This window comes from Thunnus thynnus, chromosome 24 (assembly GCF_963924715.1).
Source record: "Thunnus thynnus chromosome 24, fThuThy2.1, whole genome shotgun sequence".
NCBI classification, from domain to species: Eukaryota; Metazoa; Chordata; class Actinopteri; order Scombriformes; family Scombridae; genus Thunnus; species Thunnus thynnus.
In genome coordinates this window covers 12,054,161-12,077,196 of record NC_089540.1, presented here as the reverse complement: position 1 = coordinate 12,077,196, position 23,036 = coordinate 12,054,161, and the positions used below count along the sequence as shown (strand labels likewise).

The window sequence follows — 23,036 nt, the reverse complement described above, 5'->3', positions numbered from 1 at the left end:
AAACAGGATCAAAAAACTTTCTCTGTGTCTCGCCGTTGACATATTTTTTCCGAAACAGGGAGCCATGTGGTCCATAGGAAGGGGAGGGACTAAGGCTCTCTATTATGAAGAATATTCACTAGCACTTCACTTGAACCTTTCATCATAAGGCTGACATAACAGACCTAAGTTTGGGGAAACAGATAGGATAACAACAACAGGATGTTTGTTGCTCCTGGCAAGGGTTTCAAGGTCTGGGGAGATGGTAGACAAAGCAATTCTGAGGTCGTGCTCAATGTCCAATCTGTTCCTCTGCAGACCCTGACTACATACAGATTTAAAATATCAAGCTCCATCTTGGCCTCTCACAAACCTGAAGTTTGCAGGTGTGTTTAGCGTTAAGTGTATAATTTGCATTCTCAACTCTGGTTGGACATTTAAGGCACCAGTATACGTCATCAGAAGGACTTCTTTAACAGCTTGAGAAACCCCTACCCCAACAACTTTCCAATGTCAGAACTGGGACATGGTCATTTTTACAACTGAATGCAACATTATGAAACCTGATTAGAGACATTGTGTAAGTTTGCACCATCATACCCATATTTAAAAACTAGTCTCTCCCTTCTCAATGATGGCCAAGTTTTCACCCTGTCTACAAGTGTGGTTGTTCAGAAAAGCAAATACTTTTGCCTTCCAATATGGACCACACAAAGTATCTGACTACATGATTACGGGCAGAGCCATACATAGAACAAAACATCTGCCCCATGTGAAGCTCAAACTCACAACCTTCAGATTATGAGACTAACACATTGCCTACTGCGCCAAAAAGGCCACTACCACGCTCTTTTCCAAATGGGTGATTACTCATGCACAAGTGCTTCATCTGCTCGGTTGTTCCACCATTTCACTGTTTCCTTTACGATTGCTTCATCTACACCGTGCCCTTAGCTTCAAACCCAAACATCTTCTGACATGTCTCTCATGGTAGTTACTGCTGGTCGACCTTGACAACATTGAACCGTTTTGTATTTTTCCCCCCAGATTGAATGAAATACACTTGTAACGCCAGCACTGAGATAAACTTGTTGCTCTATCCTTCACTATTTCCTCTCCTTATCAGTGAAATATGACATACTGCAGTTGCAGCTTTGTGTTAACGTGAAGCTTTGATGGTTACTTAGCGTGCCTATAAGCCGTAGCGGGTGCTAGCAGCTAAAGCTACCTGTACGTAAACTACATGCAGCTGCAGCTGGGCTCCAGTGTTGGCAGCTGATTGAAAACACATCATATCATTCACATCATTTCACATTAACAACTCACCTTCAGACAAACCTGACAACAAAATTCCTAGCACCACGAGCCTCAACATCGCTGAAGCAACGGCATAAAACACAACATTAAAGATCTATTCTGTTATTGTGAGTAGTGTAAAAATATTTTCAGTTCATTATGAAACTGTGGCTGGACAAATTAGACTATGGCGGGCTCTAGGTAATTAATGGGAAACACTGGAGTGTATTTAGCAACACACGCAAACCTGTACATGTAACAAAACTCCAGTTTTTTTTTTCACGCACACATCTACGACCCAATCAAAACAGCCACCAATTGACAACCACTGATCAAAGGTGAATAGGTTCTTGGTGGTACTTACGTTATTTGGTCTGTACCCTTAAAAGGACCGAGTTCGGCACCCAACCCTAGCAGTAAACCAAATTTGCTGGGTTTTCAAGCTCATACAATTGGGATTGACTCTTATATTCCACCGTCTTCTGAAGTCTCTCCTGGAAGTTATGATACCAAGGCCTTGAATACATCAAGTCTGAAAACAGGTCACAAGCCTGAGGTTTGCGGGTGCGTTTAGTGAAAAGCATATCATTTACATACTCGGCCCTGGTTGGTCCTTTAGGATACCAGCATGTGTCAGGAGAAGGACTTTTCTAACAGCTTCAGAAACCCCTTAAACCCCTTGTCGGCCAACAAGACCCACAAGGTCCACAACACACCATAACTGCCAATTCATGCTTTCCGCCTCGTTGTGGCCGCAAGGATCCACATGGGTCTGACTGATGTGAATTTCATCATTCACCCACATCTGCAAGGTCCACACAAAGTCATCTGTGGACGTCCACATGCCGCTCAAAATTTGTGAACATGCGGACTGAACACATAGCGAACGTGCCAACTGCAAGAAAAGCAAACGGCTGCCTGTCTCATCTACTGTATGTATGTGTTTTATCCCTTTTCTCAGTAAGATGTCACTTTTCTTTATTAGTGTGCACATGTGGAATATGTCTGTGTCCATGGACCTTCGAAAAAGTATATATAGAACTGTGTGTGCATCCACGATCCACATGCAAGTCCGCAGGTGTTGAACATGGAAAGCATGATATAGCCACAAATGGGTGGTTACTCACTAGAAACTGCTGGTTGACTTTGTGGTGAGATTGTTTTGCCAATCACGTTGTTTCCAGCATTAAGAATGGACTTTCCATTCAACTCAACATAATTCAATTTAACTTTGAAGTGCTCTGAAAAATGGAAAACTGAGCATCTAAAATTCCATGAAAACTTCACAAGTTCACTGTGAACTCCTTTTTTGAGTATACTGAATGAAAAGTTAAAAGCTTGTTGCAGTCCTGAAGTTGCATTGACCAAGAATCAAACCCAGGCCTCCCACGCGTGCCCCGAGAGTTTAGCTAAACTGCCCTAAACTGTTTCCCAGTCATTCTCTATGGTAATGCTAAACCACTACCGAGGTAGTGCGCCTTCCGGCCACTGATGCTTTTTGGCGCTGTAACCGCTTCAACTCAGTCTCTCTTCCTCAAATCTTCACTCAGTGTCAGTGACCGGAGAAGAACAGAGGCGAAATTGAGCCTATCAACTACTTTGTATATTGCATTTGTTTTGTCCAACAAAAGTAAGCGACTTTTTGACGAAAGACTAGATAAATAGTGGGCAGATATGTACATTTCCTCTGGGAATGTCAGAGCTGTGTTTACGGAATGACATCGATCTTTGTAGGGCTGTAGTCTGCTGGTCGACTGGTCTTTTAGTTGGTCGATATGCTCTCGTCCGACTAAATTCTCATTGGTCGAATAATCTGTGTTATTTTCATAAGGAGAAAAGTACTACATCAATAGCTTTCCAGGAGTAATCCATTATTTATCCATTAAATGCGTGGCTGCCATCACAAAACTAGCTGTGATGTCACAAATCCTGCTCATAGGCCTGCCCCTTAAGATCATATTTTCATTGAGCAAGGAGAAACTTTCCACTTTCAGCAGATGATTGACACATTAACACATAAAACGTAAAACACACAGTTTCTCCTGTGCTTAGCCTATTGTATTTGTTAAACTACATCCGCCTGAATGGAGTGAGTATCTTGAAGCCTCACGTTTCTTCCACCAGATGGAGGTCTTGTGTTATAGTTTGTTAATGGGAACACCCTAACTGCGATTCATTTCCTGGTTTGGGCAGTCTGCTTAAAGACAGAGATCATACAACACCTTTACTGCTGCGTTGTTGCTCGTTTTGACAACAATGACCCACCCAACAGATGATATTATCAATCCTCAGCCAGAGAGTAAGTTTGTTTACTTCAATTTCTCTCATTTGATAGCCTTAGGCGAGAAGAAGGATATTTCCTGTGTTCGTCTGCAGTGCTTCATGTCATTCATTCAAGGCCTGCACTTGAGGACTTTCATCATGTAGCCTTTGAACAAATTCCGAGTTTTATTAACTTCAATGACAAAATATATTATTTTCTTCATATTTTTGCCGCTGAAATCATGCCAGTAGCAAACTACAATGGCATCTACATCACAAGTAGCCCGTGTTGCTGTATGTTGCATCATAATCACATACAGGAACTTTTAGCATTTCTGTTACGCATCATTATCTGACTATTGTACATATATCTACATTTTTAGGTCAAAATTAGAGTGTATAATTTTTTTTATCAACTGGTGAGATTATTTTAAAGTTTAAATGTGGCTGACTAGTTTTTTCTGGTAATGTAATCTAATCAGTGCTTAAGACTAAAATATATTCATATTTTTTAAATTATAGCTGTTGTTAATAGTTTTACTGTATTGTTTTACACTTGAAGGTGGCCGTGCCCTGCACACTCAGGAGAGTGGGTATGTTTCTGTCTCTTTCTCTTTTATTCTAAATGTCATGTAATTCAGTGCTCAAGCAGTGATGGCTGGAGTCATTTTGATTTTAGCTGCATGTTTGTACCTGTTTCCATAAATGCGGCTGAAAAATCTATTTCATATTAGTTTTCATTGAAAAGTTTATTCTCGAAATGAAATGTGCCTTTTTTCATCAAACAGTGATGCTGGCCTCTCCTCCAACATGAGGCACAAGTTCAGTGATAAAAGTGCTTTGCCCATAGAGATTAAAGGCAGCTCTGTGATACCGATTCCGACAAGCGAACTACGGGAAATCTTTGAGAGCCCTGAGACGGTTGGAAAGATTAGGCAACACCCATCAGTGTTTGGGCCTGTAGGTGTCCTGTCCATGATGCGCCACACAGAGCCTGAGGCATACCCTGCAGCTGCTGAAGGGGACTTCTTAAAACTGTCCACTCTGGTTCAAAAAAGCAACTTTCCATCACAAGCCACACCCCAAGCCCTGACTGTCAGCACTTTACCCGGAACAACAGCCATTACAGATGCTGAGGAGGTGGTGGGAGGAGAGCAGAGCTGCACCAGCAAGATGGACACCGAGGGAAACCAAGCAAAACCAAAAGGCTCGCCATTGGTTCCTAGAGAAGGGAGAAATAAGAACCGTCGCAGAAAAAGAGCAGCCACGAAGAAATGGAAATGTAATTAAACTAATTACTAATTTTGTGCAATATTATTTAATTAATGTATGATTCTCATGTTATTCCCAAATCTATTTACATGCAATAATTAATATAATCTTGGAGTTAAATCCAAAAGTTTCTATTTTTTCTTTTATGTTTTCAGGGTGCCTTCTAGGTTGGATGACATTCATAAATATCCGTGCCTGTGGGGGCAATGCTGGTATGTGGTGTGACACACAAATATTCTGCATTGCATCTTTGCACTGCATTTTATTCATTTATTTAGATTTCACTGTCTTGAATGGGAGCTTCGATTACTTCTCATAGTGTACTGTGAACACTGTTTTGACCCATAAAGCGCAGTATTTTTTAAACTAATTGATATTTTCCTTATATTATCTGCCATAGATGCTCAACCTGCAGCAGACCAGGAGTGTAAGATAAGACTGATTTTGTTATTTCAAATATTATTATAGCAAGAAAGAAATCCTTTCTTTATAATTTAAATGTACACACATTTACGCCTGGGAGCTACTCATCAATGCTTTTTTTCTCTGTTTTGACAGCAGTCAAGTGTTTTTCCTGCATGGACAAGGATACATGTCCAAAGTTGGTGAACATATATGAAACTGCTGACACTCATCTGTACCACAGACGCCTAAACCAGTCATTTCCAGGATGCTCTGGAATCCCTGCACCTTCTTCTAAGAGTTGTGCTGTGTGCTATGTGGAATCCAGCATCGCCATCATCTGCTCAGGGGATGTAGGAAGACTGGAGGTGGAAGATAGTGATGGGGAGCATATCGTAAACACCCCTGCAGTCTGTATGTATTACATAAATATATATACATCTTATCACAAAATATATCTCTGCTCCATTTTTCAATAAGCTCTAAGTGGTGATTTCCTTTTTTCCCCAGACACTGGGTTAATAAAATGATGTTGAACTAGCAGTTATGAGGGTTTTCTCTAGGAAACCGTTAAGCTGAGGTGGAAAGGCACTCAAATCTTTGGTCGCATCTTGTGTTATGATCAGTTTAATTTGAACATGATGACCTAAATATATCACAGTCATAGAATATATGCCATTTTTTCCGTGAAATGGTACCTCTGCTCATTTCCTGTAAAATTGTGTTTTCTCTTAATTTTTATGATGTTAGCAGAGTTTTGGTAGGAGCCCACCTCCTGACAGAACACTGCTGAAAACCCTGGTTATATCTATAGTCTGGATATCTTAGACCTACAGACGTTTGGTCATCTTTTGACTTGAAACACACCAAATCAATGCTTATTGTGCGCATTCCTCAAACATATTTTAACTATGGTTTGCAGCTTCATCTCTTCATAATATTTATAATCCTCATTAGAGATGTCAGTTTCAGTTAATTTTGAAGTCAACAGACCAGCATCCATTAACCAATAACTAACCGGTTAATTTTTAAGAAAAGTTGAGATGTAGCTTTCATTTGTGAGAGCATTGAGAGCTGTCAAGCAGTTGGTGGTCGGAGCTAATGTTAGCTTGACTTTTAACTCATCCTTCTTCTCCACAAAGGGTTTTTCAATGGCATAATGAATATAAATAATACTAAGAATATACCCCCCGCCCTCACCTACCCCCATTCCAAAAATAACCTTACTTTTTGAATGTCATCACAGTATAGTTACATACTCACACACTGTCCTGCCAGGCTCTTGGAAGCAGTTAGCATTTATAAGACTGTCTGTGTGTCTTTCTGAGCTTCTTATAATCTGTGACAGTGGTATTTGACAGCTTGACATATTCCGTTTCTGCAGTAGAGACGTCAGAAGACGCTTTGGACTCATTTTCACTTTACACAAGCCTTCAGAAACTCCTGCAGGTTAAACTGGACTAACAAAACATTTTTAGGGATGATTGACTCTAACACACTGACTATAAACACAGACTTTAAGACACTAGTTAGCCTAGCAACATTAATGCTACAAACAACCCATAATGCAACACTTGTCTAGCTTGTCTAACGCAATTGTCTAGCCATTAGCACAGGGTGCAAATTAACCTATAGACCAACATGCGTAACTGGTCAAAAATATTCTTGGCGGTTTACCGATTAGCGGTTACCTGCTGACATCCCTAATCCCCATATTAACATATATTATCTATATCTAAAAGAATCAGTGCATTGAATTGCATCATCTTTTTGTGTCCACCCTGTGCTTTGACATTTGCTGTTAATTTCCTGTACATGTACAACAGGCTACTACTGTTTATATAACTGCAACCTTTTGTCTCCCTTAAACAGCTTGTTCCATCATGGAAAACAGCCCCATTGAAAGCAGTAAGTGTCAAGACTATGCCGTCTTACAATATGAATTCAATTTTCAAAGTGTTATTATGAATAAAAATCAAAAGTTTGGTGGTGCTTCTGATGCTATTTTAAATTCTTGCTTCTTTTGTAGAGCAGAAGCAGCAGACCTCAGACCTCAGTTTACTTACTGTATTGATTGGTGGCTGCGGTATGTAATTGACACAAACATGTCATATTATGATATTGACACTGATGGACTACATGACTTAAAATGTGGTTAAACTTCCTGCAGTTAATTTTTCATGTGTTTTCATTTTGCAGTTCTGTTTGTACAATGATGGCAATGCTGACCTACAGTGTAAGTGTGACTCAGTATGACCACAATAAAGATTATATTTTAGACACTTTATATTTATTTTTAGTTTAGTTTTGAATTTATACTATATGTTTTGGATAGTTAGTCACATTTCTCAATTTTTTTTTCTTTCTCTTTAATAATACTGTAGAAACAGGTACGTTCAGTCTGTTTTGATTATTCAGTTTCACGATGAGCACGTGTCATTATAATTTCTGTTCCCATAGTTAAATAAAGAATTTGAGTACAAAATCATTCAGACTTACAGTATAATTATAAGTAATTCTTCCTCAAACGTGAGTAGCTGTGAAATATTAGTTTAGAAACAATTATATTGAACCCAGAAATACATCAGGCACACTACGGGACTGTGAATATTTTTAACTAAATAAACTCACTTGAAACTCAAATCAAGTTTTTTCCCCTCTTTTTTGAAATAGGACTGAAACTGCTCAACAGTGAAGAACACTGCATGATCAAGATGACGACGCACTCTACTGATGTATTCAGTCATAGTCTTTTGCATTTTAATATGCATATTTTAATTCATATTGTGTCTTTGAATTCTTTTATCACGCTCTGTAACTTAATTTCTTCTTTCCTTTTCTCATAATTCTTCTTTTTACTCTACTTGCTGTCTTTTGGCAGCCAGCTTGTGTCTGAAAATAGTATTAGGTGTCATATATAAAATAGCTATAGAGGGTATTTTTTAATCTTCTTGATTAATCATCTAATCATTTGGTTTACAAAATGTCAGGAAAATTGCTTGTTTTGTCTATATATCCAATCAACTAATGCCTTGCTTGACTAGCTCTGTGGTTTTGGAATTAGCAAGCTTTCTACAGACATGGATATGTCTACCTTTTGTCCTGAATAAAAAACTTTTATACAGCATCACGGTTCTGTTGTTATTCACATCTCAGACATTGTGCAGGCCATAATGTTGTCAGTGAAGTGAAGTAGAAGTGAAGTAAAGTGAAGTAAGTAAAAGTAGCAAATACTTATCATTGAATGCACTTAAAGTGCATTCATTTTTTTCTAAGTAAGCACAGAAGTATTAGCAACAAAATATATTTAAAGTACCTAAAGTAAAAGCACTCAGTATGCAGAGTGGCCCATTTCAGAATAAGTAGTGCAGTGCTCGTTCAAAACATGCCTGTTCGGAAGTGGCCAATTTCTCAATACCAAGAGAGAACAGTGTCTGTCCCCTAAACACCACTCATGCAGACTATTCCTGCGTGTGAGGAATGGGAATAGAGCTTAACTCTCTAAACCTTTTCAATTCAGTCTCTTTGGTAGTTCTTATCACCAATGGTGGAGGAAGTACTCAAACACTTTACTTAAAGCCTCTGACAATGTGGCTTGAAATAGTAAAATGCATATATGATATCATGGTTGAATATCTCATTAAGCATCCACAAAAATCTGAATGAAAATAAACATTCACAACTATTAGAAAACCTAGCTCAAAAACAGCTGATTTGACTGCTCAAACCATTTCTCAGGATTGTGTGGGCATACTGAGATCACATTTGATTGACAGCTCACTTTCAGCTCAAGTACCATTATACTCACTAAAATGTTTTGCTGATATGGAATAAATGACCAAATCTATCAAATGGACCCTACTTGGCTAGAAAGCTTGACTAATCGTCTAACTAGCAACATAGGTTGGACCACCTAAATCTGTGTTTTTATTTAACTATACCTCCCGGAAAATTGAGCTACTAGTATTAGCATTCTCCATTGACATACATGAAACAGTTAGCATAGCTTAAACGTTTTGCTATTAACTGCCAAATCTATCAAATGGACCCTACTTGGTTAGAAAGCTTGAATAATCCACTAACCAACAAACGAGGTTAGACCACCTGAATCTTTGTTTTTATTTAACTATACCCCCTGGAGTATGGCGCTAATCATTTTAGCATCTTCCATTCACTTACATGAAACGGTAGGCATTAGCTTTTCTATACGAAATTTTTGAGCTTATTATCAACTACCCCAGTAGTCAGCTAGTTATCTTGATTAATCGGCTAATTAGCAGACTAAGGTAGATCACACATATCTGTGTTTTTATTGAACTATATCTCCCAAACTAAGAATCTAGGTATTTTAGCATCTTTCATTCACTTACATGACATGGTTAGCATTAACTTTGCTATGCTACACTTCTGAGCTACTTATCCACTCCATGATTGATACAGATTTGGGTGATGTACCCCAGTGTTCTAGTTAGCTTAACACAGTAGCTTTCAAACCATGTTCGACTAATTTGAATTCTCAATCTGGCTACAAGCAAAAAAAAAGTGCTCTGCATTGTTTAATCATCAACTCAGTAGGAACTTAACACAAACCATTCAACACCATAACATCCCTGCTACCCCTACTTTTCCTTCTGTTCCCTCTTGCAATAGTTTCCTTCTGGTACAGAATAAGTTGGAAATGTCTCAAAACTCCAGCCTACTCTGATGTTTCTCTCTGGGTACTAACTGCTAGAGTAGTTTGGTGTGTGTCTGAGGTAGAACTTGAGTTTCATGCACTCGTTTTGGTGCTCTCTGTAAAATCTTCTATCTTCTGTCTCTTGCAAGAGAGCTTTACTGGCTGGTGGGTGTCTCGTGTATTTAAGCCTTTACGGATTGTTTTGTCTCATGACAAAAAACCAAAGAGAATTTCCTCAAAACAGAGTCAGCTCGCCTAAACTGACAAATGGATACTGTCAACTTAACAAGGACCTCCAGAGGCCTCGCAGTGAGAGTCTCTCACAAAGGTCAAACTCAGCGAGCACTTACCACAAACCATTCAACACCACAAGATCTCTGCTGGTACACCCTAAACACCTTCATATCCGAGGTATGATACTAAGGCCCTCAATACATAAAGACCAAAACAAGGCTCCGACTTACCTCTGGCAAGCCTGAAGTTTGCAGGTGTAGTGTAAAGTATATAATTTACATACTCAGCTCTGCTTGGACATTTGGAGTACCAGTATACGTCACGAGAAGGACTTCCTCAACAGCTTTCCAACATCAGAACTGGGGACTTCTCACTCCCGCGACTTTTCTGCCACTTTTCATGTTCACCACCGCGCGCAACATTGTGATACCTGACGGGAGACTCAATGACTCTTGTTTGACCATTTCTCCGCCGGTTCCTTTCCCACTGCGCTGCCTACAGAGTGCCCCTAGCCTCTAAAACCTCGCTGCATTGGCCGGGAATCGAACCCGGGCCTCCCGCGTGGCAGGCGAGAATTCTACCACTGAACCACCAATGCTCTCGTGCTTCACTGGCTTTTTCCACTCGGACGTTGGAACACTTTTCCCTCTGTTCCTTCCCGCCACGGTTTCCTTCTAGTGCCGTATGAGTTGGAAATGTCTCAAAACTCCAGCCTACTCTGATGTTTCTCTCTGGGTACTAACTGCTAGAGTAGTTTGGTGTGTGTCTGAGGTAGAACTTGAGTTTCATGCACTCGTTTTGGTGCTCTCTGTAAAATCTTCTATCTTCTGTCTCTTGCAAGAGAGCTTTACTGGCTGGTGGGTGTCTCGTGTATTTAAGCCTTTACGGATTGTTTTGTCTCATGACAAAAAACCAAAAAGAATTTCCTCAAAACAGAGTCAGCTCGCCTAAACTGACAAATGGATACTGTCAACTTAACAAGGACCTCCAGAGGCCTCGCAGTGAGAGTCTCTCACAAAGGTCAAACTCAGCGAGCACTTACCACAAACCATTCAACACCACAAGATCTCTGCTGGTACACCCTAAACACCTTCATATCCGAGGTATGATACTAAGGCCCTCAATACATAAAGACCAAAACAAGGCTCCGACTTACCTCTGGCAAGCCTGAAGTTTGCAGGTGTAGTGTAAAGTATATAATTTACATACTCAGCTCTGCTTGGACATTTGGTGTACCAGTATACGTCACGAGAAGGACTTCCCCAACAGCTTTCCAACATCAGAACTGGGGACTTCTCACTCCCGCGACTTTTCTGCCACTTTTCATGTTCACCACCGCGCGCAACATTGTGATACCTGACGGGAGACTCAACGACTCTTGTTTGACCATTTCTCCGCCGGTACCTTTCCCACTGCGCTGCCTACAGAGTGCCCCTAGCCTCTAAAACCTCGCTGCATTGGCCGGGAATCGAACCCGGGCCTCCCGCGTGGCAGGCGAGAATTCTACCACTGAACCACCAATGCTCTCGTGCTTTACTGGCTTTTTCCACTCGGACGTTGGAACACTTTTCCCTCTGTTCCTTCCCGCCACGGTTTCCTTCTAGTGCCGTATGAGTTGGAAATGTCTCAAAACTCCAGCCTACTCTGATGTTTCTCTCTGGGTACTAACTGCTAGAGTAGTTTGGTGTGTGTCTGAGGTAGAACTTGAGTTTCATGCACTCGTTTTGGTGCTCTCTGTAAAATCTTCTATCTTCTGTCTCTTGCAAGAGAGCTTTACTGGCTGGTGGGTGTCTCGTGTATTTAAGCCTTTACGGATTGTTTTGTCTCATGACAAAAAACCAAAGAGAATTTCCTCAAAACAGAGTCAGCTCGCCTAAACTGACAAATGGATACTGTCAACTTAACAAGGACCTCCAGAGGCCTCGCAGTGAGAGTCTCTCACAAAGGTCAAACTCAGCGAGCACTTACCACAAACCATTCAACACCACAAGATCTCTGCTGGTACACCCTAAACACCTTCATATCCGACTGGACATGATTCCAGGCAAAGCCATAGATAGAACAAAACACTTGCCCCGTGTGAGGCTCGAACTCACGACCTTCAGATTATGAGACTGACGCGCTGCCTACTGCGCCAACAAGGCCCACAGGACACACCACTCCAAATGGGTGGTTACTCGTGCACAAATGCTTGGGCTGCTGGGTTGTTCCACCACTTCCCTTTGTTTGCTTTACAATTGCTTATTCGACATCGTGCCCTTAGCTTCAAACCCAAGCATCTTCTGTCAGCTCTCTCATGGTAGTAACGGCTGGTCGACCTGGCCAATATTGGACTAACCAACGCCAGCAGCAAACCAAAATTTCTGGGCTTTCAAGGTCATGCAATTGGGATTGTCTCTTATATACCACCGTCTTCTGAAATCTCTCCCGGAAGGTATGATACTAAGGCCCTCAATACATAAAGACCAAAACAAGGCTCCGACTTACCTCTGGCAAGCCTGAAGTTTGCAGGTGTAGTGTAAAGTATATAATTTACATACTCAGCTCTGCTTGGACATTTGGTGTACCAGTATACGTCACGAGAAGGACTTCCCCAACAGCTTTCCAACATCAGAACTGGGGACTTCTCACTCCCGCGACTTTTCTGCCACTTTTCATGTTCACCACCGCGCGCAACATTGTGATACCTGACGGGAGACTCAACGACTCTTGTTTGACCATTTCTCCGCCGGTACCTTTCCCACTGCGCTGCCTACAGAGTGCCCCTAGCCTCTAAAACCTCGCTGCATTGGCCGGGAATCGAACCCGGGCCTCCCGCGTGGCAGGCGAGAATTCTACCACTGAACCACCAATGCTCTCGTGCTTTACTGGCTTTTTCCACTCGGACGTTGGAACACTTTTCCCTCTGTTCCTTCCCGCCACGGTTTCCTTCTAGTGCCGTATGAGTTGGAAATGTCTCAAAACTCCAGCCTACTCTGATGTTTCTCTCTGGGTACTAACTGCTAGAGTAGTTTGGTGTGTGTCTGAGGTAGAACTTGAGTTTCATGCACTCGTTTTGGTGCTCTCTGTAAAATCTTCTATCTTCTGTCTCTTGCAAGAGAGCTTTACTGGCTGGTGGGTGTCTCGTGTATTTAAGCCTTTACGGATTGTTTTGTCTCATGACAAAAAACCAAAGAGAATTTCCTCAAAACAGAGTCAGCTCGCCTAAACTGACAAATGGATACTGTCAACTTAACAAGGACCTCCAGAGGCCTCGCAGTGAGAGTCTCTCACAAAGGCCAAACTCAGCGAGCACTTACCACAAACCATTCAACACCACAAGATCTCTGCTGGTACACCCTAAACACCTTCATATCCGACTGGACATGATTCCAGGCAAAGCCATAGATAGAACAAAACACTTGCCCCGTGTGAGGCTCGAACTCACGACCTTCAGATTATGAGACTGACGCGCTGCCTACTGCGCCAACGAGGCCCACAGGACACACCACTCCAAATGGGTGGTTACTCGTGCACAAATGCTTGGGCTGCTGGGTTGTTCCACCACTTCCCTTTGTTTGCTTTACAATTGCTTATTCGACATCGTGCCCTTAGCTTCAAACCCAAGCATCTTCTGTCAGCTCTCTCATGGTAGTAACGGCTGGTCGACCTGGCCAATATTGGACTAACCAACGCCAGCAGCAAACCAAAATTTCTGGGCTTTCAAGGTCATGCAATTGGGATTGTCTCTTATATACCACCGTCTTCTGAAATCTCTCCCGGAAGGTATGATACTAAGGCGCTCAATACATAAAGACCAAAACAAGGCTCCGACTTACCTCTGGCAAGCCTGAAGTTTGCAGGTGTAGTGTAAAGTATATAATTTACATACTCAGCTCTGCTTGGACATTTGGTGTACCAGTATACGTCACGAGAAGGACTTCCCCAACAGCTTTCCAACATCAGAACTGGGGACTTCTCACTCCCGCGACTTTTCTGCCACTTTTCATGTTCACCACCGCGCGCAACATTGTGATACCTGACGGGAGACTCAACGACTCTTGTTTGACCATTTCTCCGCTGGTACCTTTCCCACTGCGCTGCCTACAGAGTGCCCCTAGCCTCTAAAACCTCGCTGCATTGGCCGGGAATCGAACCCGGGCCTCCCGCGTGGCAGGCGAGAATTCTACCACTGAACCACCAATGCTCTCGTGCTTCACTGGCTTTTTCCACTCGGACGTTGGAACACTTTTCCCTCTGTTCCTTCCCGCCACGGTTTCCTTCTAGTGCCGTATGAGTTGGAAATGTCTCAAAACTCCAGCCTACTCTGATGTTTCTCTCTGGGTACTAACTGCTAGAGTAGTTTGGTGTGTGTCTGAGGTAGAACTTGAGTTTCATGCACTCGTTTTGGTGCTCTCTGTAAAATCTTCTATCTTCTGTCTCTTGCAAGAGAGCTTTACTGGCTGGTGGGTGTCTCGTGTATTTAAGCCTTTACGGATTGTTTTGTCTCATGACAAAAAACCAAAGAGAATTTCCTCAAAACAGAGTCAGCTCGCCTAAACTGACAAATGGATACTGTCAACTTAACAAGGACCTCCAGAGGCCTCGCAGTGAGAGTCTCTCACAAAGGCCAAACTCAGCGAGCACTTACCACAAACCATTCAACACCACAAGATCTCTGCTGGTACACCCTAAACACCTTCATATCCGACTGGACATGATTCCAGGCAAAGCCATAGATAGAACAAAACACTTGCCCCGTGTGAGGCTCGAACTCACGACCTTCAGATTATGAGACTGACGCGCTGCCTACTGCGCCAACGAGGCCCACAGGACACACCACTCCAAATGGGTGGTTACTCGTGCACAAATGCTTGGGCTGCTGGGTTGTTCCACCACTTCCCTTTGTTTGCTTTACAATTGCTTATTCGACATCGTGCCCTTAGCTTCAAACCCAAGCATCTTCTGTCAGCTCTCTCATGGTAGTAACGGCTGGTCGACCTGGCCAATATTGGACTAACCAACGCCAGCAGCAAACCAAAATTTCTGGGCTTTCAAGGTCATGCAATTGGGATTGTCTCTTATATACCACCGTCTTCTGAAATCTCTCCCGGAAGGTATGATACTAAGGCCCTCAATACATAAAGACCAAAACAAGGCTCCGACTTACCTCTGGCAAGCCTGAAGTTTGCAGGTGTAGTGTAAAGTATATAATTTACATACTCAGCTCTGCTTGGACATTTGGTGTACCAGTATACGTCACGAGAAGGACTTCCCCAACAGCTTTCCAACATCAGAACTGGGGACTTCTCACTCCCGCGACTTTTCTGCCACTTTTCATGTTCACCACCGCGCGCAACATTGTGATACCTGACGGGAGACTCAATGACTCTTGTTTGACCATTTCTCCGCCGGTTCCTTTCCCACTGCGCTGCCTACAGAGTGCCCCTAGCCTCTAAAACCTCGCTGCATTGGCCGGGAATCGAACCCGGGCCTCCCGCGTGGCAGGCGAGAATTCTACCACTGAACCACCAATGCTCTCGTGCTTTACTGGCTTTTTCCACTCGGACGTTGGAACACTTTTCCCTCTGTTCCTTCCCGCCACGGTTTCCTTCTAGTGCCGTATGAGTTGGAAATGTCTCAAAACTCCAGCCTACTCTGATGTTTCTCTCTGGGTACTAACTGCTAGAGTAGTTTGGTGTGTGTCTGAGGTAGAACTTGAGTTTCATGCACTCGTTTTGGTGCTCTCTGTAAAATCTTCTATCTTCTGTCTCTTGCAAGAGAGCTTTACTGGCTGGTGGGTGTCTCGTGTATTTAAGCCTTTACGGATTGTTTTGTCTCATGACAAAAAACCAAAGAGAATTTCCTCAAAACAGAGTCAGCTCGCCTAAACTGACAAATGGATACTGTCAACTTAACAAGGACCTCCAGAGGCCTCGCAGTGAGAGTCTCTCACAAAGGCCAAACTCAGCGAGCACTTACCACAAACCATTCAACACCACAAGATCTCTGCTGGTACACCCTAAACACCTTCATATCCGACTGGACATGATTCCAGGCAAAGCCATAGATAGAACAAAACACTTGCCCCGTGTGAGGCTCGAACTCACGACCTTCAGATTATGAGACTGACGCGCTGCCTACTGCGCCAACGAGGCCCACAGGACACACCACTCCAAATGGGTGGTTACTCGTGCACAAATGCTTGGGCTGCTGGGTTGTTCCACCACTTCCCTTTGTTTGCTTTACAATTGCTTATTCGACATCGTGCCCTTAGCTTCAAACCCAAGCATCTTCTGTCAGCTCTCTCATGGTAGTAACGGCTGGTCGACCTGGCCAATATTGGACTAACCAACGCCAGCAGCAAACCAAAATTTCTGGGCTTTCAAGGTCATGCAATTGGGATTGTCTCTTATATACCACCGTCTTCTGAAATCTCTCCCGGAAGGTATGATACTAAGGCGCTCAATACATAAAGACCAAAACAAGGCTCCGACTTACCTCTGGCAAGCCTGAAGTTTGCAGGTGTAGTGTAAAGTATATAATTTACATACTCAGCTCTGCTTGGACATTTGGTGTACCAGTATACGTCACGAGAAGGACTTCCCCAACAGCTTTCCAACATCAGAACTGGGGACTTCTCACTCCCGCGACTTTTCTGCCACTTTTCATGTTCACCACCGCGCGCAACATTGTGATACCTGACGGGAGACTCAACGACTCTTGTTTGACCATTTCTCCGCCGGTACCTTTCCCACTGCGCTGCCTACAGAGTGCCCCTAGCCTCTAAAACCTCGCTGCATTGGCCGGGAATCGAACCCGGGCCTCCCGCGTGGCAGGCGAGAATTCTACCACTGAACCACCAATGCTCTCGTGCTTCACTGGCTTTTTCCACTCGGACGTTGGAACACTTTTCCCTCTGTTCCTTCCCGCCACGGTTTCCTTCTAGTGCCGTATGAGTTGGAAATGTCTCAAAACTCCAGCCTACTCTGATGTTTCTCTCTGGGTACTAACTGCTAGAGTAGTTTGGTGTGTGTCTGAGGTAGAACTTGAGTTTCATGCACTCGTTTTGGTGCTCTCTGTAAAATCTTCTATCTTCTGTCTCTTGCAAGAGAGCTTTACTGGCTGGTGGGTGTCTCGTGTATTTAAGCCTTTACGGATTGTTTTGTCTCATGACAAAAAACCAAAGAGAATTTCCTCAAAACAGAGTCAGCTCGCCTAAACTGACAAATGGATACTGTCAACTTAACAAGGACCTCCAGAGGCCTCGCAGTGAGAGTCTCTCACAAAGGCCAAACTCAGCGAGCACTTACCACAAACCATTCAACACCACAAGATCTCTGCTGGTACACCCTAAACACCTTCATATCCGACTGGACATGATTCCAGGCAAAGCCATAGATAGAACAAAACACTTGCCCCGTGTGAGGCTCGAACTCACGACCTTCAGATTATGAGACTGACGCGCTGCCTACTGCGCCAACGAGGCCCACAGGACACACCACTCCAAATGGGTGGTTACTCGTGCACAAATGCTTGGGCTGCTGGGTTGTTCCACCACTTCCCTTTGTTTGCTTTACAATTGCTTATTCGACATCGTGCCCTTAGCTTCAAACCCAAGCATCTTCTGTCAGCTCTCTCATGGTAGTAACGGCTGGTCGACCTGGCCAATATTGGACTAACCAACGCCAGCAGCAAACCAAAATTTCTGGGCTTTCAAGGTCATGCAATTGGGATTGTCTCTTATATACCACCGTCTTCTGAAATCTCTCCCGGAAGGTATGATACTAAGGCCCTCAATACATAAAGACCAAAACAAGGCTCCGACTTACCTCTGGCAAGCCTGAAGTTTGCAGGTGTAGTGTAAAGTATATAATTTACATACTCAGCTCTGCTTGGACATTTGGTGTACCAGTATACGTCACGAGAAGGACTTCCCCAACAGCTTTCCAACATCAGAACTGGGGACTTCTCACTCCCGCGACTTTTCTGCCACTTTTCATGTTCACCACCGCGCGCAACATTGTGATACCTGACGGGAGACTCAATGACTCTTGTTTGACCATTTCTCCGCCGGTTCCTTTCCCACTGCGCTGCCTACAGAGTGCCCCTAGCCTCTAAAACCTCGCTGCATTGGCCGGGAATCGAACCCGGGCCTCCCGCGTGGCAGGCGAGAATTCTACCACTGAACCACCAATGCTCTCGTGCTTTACTGGCTTTTTCCACTCGGACGTTGGAACACTTTTTCCTCTGTTCCTTCCCGCCACGGTTTCCTTCTAGTGCCGTATGAGTTGGAAATGTCTCAAAACTCCAGCCTACTCTGATGTTTCTCTCTGGGTACTAACTGCTAGAGTAGTTTGGTGTGTGTCTGAGGTAGAACTTGAGTTTCATGCACTCGTTTTGGTGCTCTCTGTAAAATCTTCTATCTTCTGTCTCTTGCAAGAGAGCTTTACTGGCTGGTGGGTGTCTCGTGTATTTAAGCCTTTACGGATTGTTTTGTCTCATGACAAAAAACCAAAGAGAATTTCCTCAAAACAGAGTCAGCTCGCCTAAACTGACAAATGGATACTGTCAACTTAACAAGGACCTCCAGAGGCCTCGCAGTGAGAGTCTCTCACAAAGGTCAAACTCAGCGAGCACTTACCACAAACCATTCAACACCACAAGATCTCTGCTGGTACACCCTAAACACCTTCATATCCGACTGGACATGATTCCAGGCAAAGCCATAGATAGAACAAAACACTTGCCCCGTGTGAGGCTCGAACTCACGACCTTCAGATTATGAGACTGACGCGCTGCCTACTGCGCCAACGAGGCCCACAGGACACACCACTCCAAATGGGTGGTTACTCGTGCACAAATGCTTGGGCTGCTGGGTTGTTCCACCACTTCCCTTTGTTTGCTTTACAATTGCTTATTCGACATCGTGCCCTTAGCTTCAAACCCAAGCATCTTCTGTCAGCTCTCTCATGGTAGTAACGGCTGGTCGACCTGGCCAATATTGGACTAACCAACGCCAGCAGCAAACCAAAATTTCTGGGCTTTCAAGGTCATGCAATTGGGATTGTCTCTTATATACCACCGTCTTCTGAAATCTCTCCCGGAAGGTATGATACTAAGGCCCTCAATACATAAAGACCAAAACAAGGCTCCGACTTACCTCTGGCAAGCCTGAAGTTTGCAGGTGTAGTGTAAAGTATATAATTTACATACTCAGCTCTGCTTGGACATTTGGTGTACCAGTATACGTCACGAGAAGGACTTCCCCAACAGCTTTCCAACATCAGAACTGGGGACTTCTCACTCCCGCGACTTTTCTGCCACTTTTCATGTTCACCACCGCGCGCAACATTGTGATACCTGACGGGAGACTCAACGACTCTTGTTTGACCATTTCTCCGCTGGTACCTTTCCCACTGCGCTGCCTACAGAGTGCCCCTAGCCTCTAAAACCTCGCTGCATTGGCCGGGAATCGAACCCGGGCCTCCCGCGTGGCAGGCGAGAATTCTACCACTGAACCACCAATGCTCTCGTGCTTCACTGGCTTTTTCCACTCGGACGTTGGAACACTTTTCCCTCTGTTCCTTCCCGCCACGGTTTCCTTCTAGTGCCGTATGAGTTGGAAATGTCTCAAAACTCCAGCCTACTCTGATGTTTCTCTCTGGGTACTAACTGCTAGAGTAGTTTGGTGTGTGTCTGAGGTAGAACTTGAGTTTCATGCACTCGTTTTGGTGCTCTCTGTAAAATCTTCTATCTTCTGTCTCTTGCAAGAGAGCTTTACTGGCTGGTGGGTGTCTCGTGTATTTAAGCCTTTACGGATTGTTTTGTCTCATGACAAAAAACCAAAGAGAATTTCCTCAAAACAGAGTCAGCTCGCCTAAACTGACAAATGGATACTGTCAACTTAACAAGGACCTCCAGAGGCCTCGCAGTGAGAGTCTCTCACAAAGGCCAAACTCAGCGAGCACTTACCACAAACCATTCAACACCACAAGATCTCTGCTGGTACACCCTAAACACCTTCATATCCGACTGGACATGATTCCAGGCAAAGCCATAGATAGAACAAAACACTTGCCCCGTGTGAGGCTCGAACTCACGACCTTCAGATTATGAGACTGACGCGCTGCCTACTGCGCCAACGAGGCCCACAGGACACACCACTCCAAATGGGTGGTTACTCGTGCACAAATGCTTGGGCTGCTGGGTTGTTCCACCACTTCCCTTTGTTTGCTTTACAATTGCTTATTCGACATCGTGCCCTTAGCTTCAAACCCAAGCATCTTCTGTCAGCTCTCTCATGGTAGTAACGGCTGGTCGACCTGGCCAATATTGGACTAACCAACGCCAGCAGCAAACCAAAATTTCTGGGCTTTCAAGGTCATGCAATTGGGATTGTCTCTTATATACCACCGTCTTCTGAAATCTCTCCCGGAAGGTATGATACTAAGGCCCTCAATACATAAAGACCAAAACAAGGCTCCGACTTACCTCTGGCAAGCCTGAAGTTTGCAGGTGTAGTGTAAAGTATATAATTTACATACTCAGCTCTGCTTGGACATTTGGTGTACCAGTATACGTCACGAGAAGGACTTCCCCAACAGCTTTCCAACATCAGAACTGGGGACTTCTCACTCCCGCGACTTTTCTGCCACTTTTCATGTTCACCACCGCGCGCAACATTGTGATACCTGACGGGAGACTCAATGACTCTTGTTTGACCATTTCTCCGCCGGTTCCTTTCCCACTGCGCTGCCTACAGAGTGCCCCTAGCCTCTAAAACCTCGCTGCATTGGCCGGGAATCGAACCCGGGCCTCCCGCGTGGCAGGCGAGAATTCTACCACTGAACCACCAATGCTCTCGTGCTTTACTGGCTTTTTCCACTCGGACGTTGGAACACTTTTTCCTCTGTTCCTTCCCGCCACGGTTTCCTTCTAGTGCCGTATGAGTTGGAAATGTCTCAAAACTCCAGCCTACTCTGATGTTTCTCTCTGGGTACTAACTGCTAGAGTAGTTTGGTGTGTGTCTGAGGTAGAACTTGAGTTTCATGCACTCGTTTTGGTGCTCTCTGTAAAATCTTCTATCTTCTGTCTCTTGCAAGAGAGCTTTACTGGCTGGTGGGTGTCTCGTGTATTTAAGCCTTTACGGATTGTTTTGTCTCATGACAAAAAACCAAAGAGAATTTCCTCAAAACAGAGTCAGCTCGCCTAAACTGACAAATGGATACTGTCAACTTAACAAGGACCTCCAGAGGCCTCGCAGTGGGAGTCTCTCACAAAGGCCAAACTCAGCGAGCACTTACCACAAACCATTCAACACCACAAGATCTCTGCTGGTACACCCTAAACACCTTCATATCCGACTGGACATGATTCCAGGCAAAGCCATAGATAGAACAAAACACTTGCCCCGTGTGAGGCTCGAACTCACGACCTTCAGATTATGAGACTGACGCGCTGCCTACTGCGCCAACGAGGCCCACAGGACACACCACTCCAAATGGGTGGTTACTCGTGCACAAATGCTTGGGCTGCTGGGTTGTTCCACCACTTCCCTTTGTTTGCTTTACAATTGCTTATTCGACATCGTGCCCTTAGCTTCAAACCCAAGCATCTTCTGTCAGCTCTCTCATGGTAGTAACGGCTGGTCGACCTGGCCAATATTAGACTAACCAACGCCAGCAGCAAACCAAAATTTCTGGGCTTTCAAGGTCATGCAATTGGGATTGTCTCTTATATACCACCGTCTTCTGAAATCTCTCCCGGAAGGTATGATACTAAGGCGCTCAATACATAAAGACCAAAACAAGGCTCCGACTTACCTCTGGCAAGCCTGAAGTTTGCAGGTGTAGTGTAAAGTATATAATTTACATACTCAGCTCTGCTTGGACATTTGGTGTACCAGTATACGTCACGAGAAGGACTTCCCCAACAGCTTTCCAACATCAGAACTGGGGACTTCTCACTCCCGCGACTTTTCTGCCACTTTTCATGTTCACCACCGCGCGCAACATTGTGATACCTGACGGGAGACTCAACGACTCTTGTTTGACCATTTCTCCGCCGGTACCTTTCCCACTGCGCTGCCTACAGAGTGCCCCTAGCCTCTAAAACCTCGCTGCATTGGCCGGGAATCGAACCCGGGCCTCCCGCGTGGCAGGCGAGAATTCTACCACTGAACCACCAATGCTCTCGTGCTTTACTGGCTTTTTCCACTCGGACGTTGGAACACTTTTCCCTCTGTTCCTTCCCGCCACGGTTTCCTTCTAGTGCCGTATGAGTTGGAAATGTCTCAAAACTCCAGCCTACTCTGATGTTTCTCTCTGGGTACTAACTGCTAGAGTAGTTTGGTGTGTGTCTGAGGTAGAACTTGAGTTTCATGCACTCGTTTTGGTGCTCTCTGTAAAATCTTCTATCTTCTGTCTCTTGCAAGAGAGCTTTACTGGCTGGTGGGTGTCTCGTGTATTTAAGCCTTTACGGATTGTTTTGTCTCATGACAAAAAACCAAAGAGAATTTCCTCAAAACAGAGTCAGCTCGCCTAAACTGACAAATGGATACTGTCAACTTAACAAGGACCTCCAGAGGCCTCGCAGTGAGAGTCTCTCACAAAGGCCAAACTCAGCGAGCACTTACCACAAACCATTCAACACCACAAGATCTCTGCTGGTACACCCTAAACACCTTCATATCCGACTGGACATGATTCCAGGCAAAGCCATAGATAGAACAAAACACTTGCCCCGTGTGAGGCTCGAACTCACGACCTTCAGATTATGAGACTGACGCGCTGCCTACTGCACCAACGAGGCCCACAGGACACACCACTCCAAATGGGTGGTTACTCGTGCACAAATGCTTGGGCTGCTGGCTTGTTCCACCACTTCCCTTTGTTTGCTTTACAATTGCTTATTCGGCATCGTGCCCTTAGCTTCA

General features: G+C 44.2%; 1 protein-coding gene and 19 non-coding genes across 20 annotated transcripts; 1 reads left to right on the top strand and 19 right to left on the bottom strand.

Annotated features, from left to right (window-relative positions):
- Positions 1 to 1,714: 1,714 nt before the first annotated feature.
- Positions 1,715 to 8,398, top strand: LOC137177320 (uncharacterized). Its single transcript, XM_067583502.1, has 10 exons — positions 1,715 to 3,574; positions 4,100 to 4,130; positions 4,326 to 4,819; positions 4,965 to 5,021; positions 5,210 to 5,236; positions 5,368 to 5,625; positions 7,084 to 7,119; positions 7,241 to 7,297; positions 7,411 to 7,447; positions 7,885 to 8,398. The coding sequence occupies exons 1-9, from the start codon at positions 3,532 to 3,534 to the stop codon at positions 7,425 to 7,427; spliced, it is 1,020 nt and encodes a 339-aa protein (XP_067439603.1). The 5' UTR covers positions 1,715 to 3,531; the 3' UTR covers positions 7,428 to 7,447; positions 7,885 to 8,398.
- A 2,249-nt stretch (positions 8,399 to 10,647) lies between these two features.
- trnag-gcc (transfer RNA glycine (anticodon GCC)) lies at positions 10,648 to 10,718 on the bottom strand. The gene has a single exon. It is a non-coding gene; the product is annotated as a tRNA-Gly (tRNA).
- Positions 10,719 to 11,573: 855 nt separating this feature from the next.
- Positions 11,574 to 11,644, bottom strand: trnag-gcc (transfer RNA glycine (anticodon GCC)). Its single transcript has one exon. It is a non-coding gene; the product is annotated as a tRNA-Gly (tRNA).
- Positions 11,645 to 12,191: 547 nt separating this feature from the next.
- trnam-cau (transfer RNA methionine (anticodon CAU)) lies at positions 12,192 to 12,264 on the bottom strand. The gene has a single exon. It is a non-coding gene; the product is annotated as a tRNA-Met (tRNA).
- A 640-nt stretch (positions 12,265 to 12,904) lies between these two features.
- trnag-gcc (transfer RNA glycine (anticodon GCC)) lies at positions 12,905 to 12,975 on the bottom strand. Its single transcript has one exon. It is a non-coding gene; the product is annotated as a tRNA-Gly (tRNA).
- A 547-nt stretch (positions 12,976 to 13,522) lies between these two features.
- trnam-cau (transfer RNA methionine (anticodon CAU)) lies at positions 13,523 to 13,595 on the bottom strand. Its single transcript has one exon. It is a non-coding gene; the product is annotated as a tRNA-Met (tRNA).
- Positions 13,596 to 14,235: 640 nt separating this feature from the next.
- On the bottom strand, positions 14,236 to 14,306 carry trnag-gcc (transfer RNA glycine (anticodon GCC)). The gene has a single exon. It is a non-coding gene; the product is annotated as a tRNA-Gly (tRNA).
- A 547-nt stretch (positions 14,307 to 14,853) lies between these two features.
- Positions 14,854 to 14,926, bottom strand: trnam-cau (transfer RNA methionine (anticodon CAU)). Its single transcript has one exon. It is a non-coding gene; the product is annotated as a tRNA-Met (tRNA).
- Positions 14,927 to 15,566: 640 nt separating this feature from the next.
- Positions 15,567 to 15,637, bottom strand: trnag-gcc (transfer RNA glycine (anticodon GCC)). The gene has a single exon. It is a non-coding gene; the product is annotated as a tRNA-Gly (tRNA).
- A 547-nt stretch (positions 15,638 to 16,184) lies between these two features.
- Positions 16,185 to 16,257, bottom strand: trnam-cau (transfer RNA methionine (anticodon CAU)). The gene has a single exon. It is a non-coding gene; the product is annotated as a tRNA-Met (tRNA).
- A 640-nt stretch (positions 16,258 to 16,897) lies between these two features.
- Positions 16,898 to 16,968, bottom strand: trnag-gcc (transfer RNA glycine (anticodon GCC)). The gene has a single exon. It is a non-coding gene; the product is annotated as a tRNA-Gly (tRNA).
- A 547-nt stretch (positions 16,969 to 17,515) lies between these two features.
- Positions 17,516 to 17,588, bottom strand: trnam-cau (transfer RNA methionine (anticodon CAU)). Its single transcript has one exon. It is a non-coding gene; the product is annotated as a tRNA-Met (tRNA).
- A 640-nt stretch (positions 17,589 to 18,228) lies between these two features.
- On the bottom strand, positions 18,229 to 18,299 carry trnag-gcc (transfer RNA glycine (anticodon GCC)). Its single transcript has one exon. It is a non-coding gene; the product is annotated as a tRNA-Gly (tRNA).
- Positions 18,300 to 18,846: 547 nt separating this feature from the next.
- Positions 18,847 to 18,919, bottom strand: trnam-cau (transfer RNA methionine (anticodon CAU)). Its single transcript has one exon. It is a non-coding gene; the product is annotated as a tRNA-Met (tRNA).
- A 640-nt stretch (positions 18,920 to 19,559) lies between these two features.
- Positions 19,560 to 19,630, bottom strand: trnag-gcc (transfer RNA glycine (anticodon GCC)). The gene has a single exon. It is a non-coding gene; the product is annotated as a tRNA-Gly (tRNA).
- A 547-nt stretch (positions 19,631 to 20,177) lies between these two features.
- On the bottom strand, positions 20,178 to 20,250 carry trnam-cau (transfer RNA methionine (anticodon CAU)). Its single transcript has one exon. It is a non-coding gene; the product is annotated as a tRNA-Met (tRNA).
- Positions 20,251 to 20,890: 640 nt separating this feature from the next.
- Positions 20,891 to 20,961, bottom strand: trnag-gcc (transfer RNA glycine (anticodon GCC)). The gene has a single exon. It is a non-coding gene; the product is annotated as a tRNA-Gly (tRNA).
- A 547-nt stretch (positions 20,962 to 21,508) lies between these two features.
- On the bottom strand, positions 21,509 to 21,581 carry trnam-cau (transfer RNA methionine (anticodon CAU)). Its single transcript has one exon. It is a non-coding gene; the product is annotated as a tRNA-Met (tRNA).
- Positions 21,582 to 22,221: 640 nt separating this feature from the next.
- Positions 22,222 to 22,292, bottom strand: trnag-gcc (transfer RNA glycine (anticodon GCC)). Its single transcript has one exon. It is a non-coding gene; the product is annotated as a tRNA-Gly (tRNA).
- Positions 22,293 to 22,839: 547 nt separating this feature from the next.
- Positions 22,840 to 22,912, bottom strand: trnam-cau (transfer RNA methionine (anticodon CAU)). Its single transcript has one exon. It is a non-coding gene; the product is annotated as a tRNA-Met (tRNA).
- Positions 22,913 to 23,036: the final 124 nt, after the last annotated feature.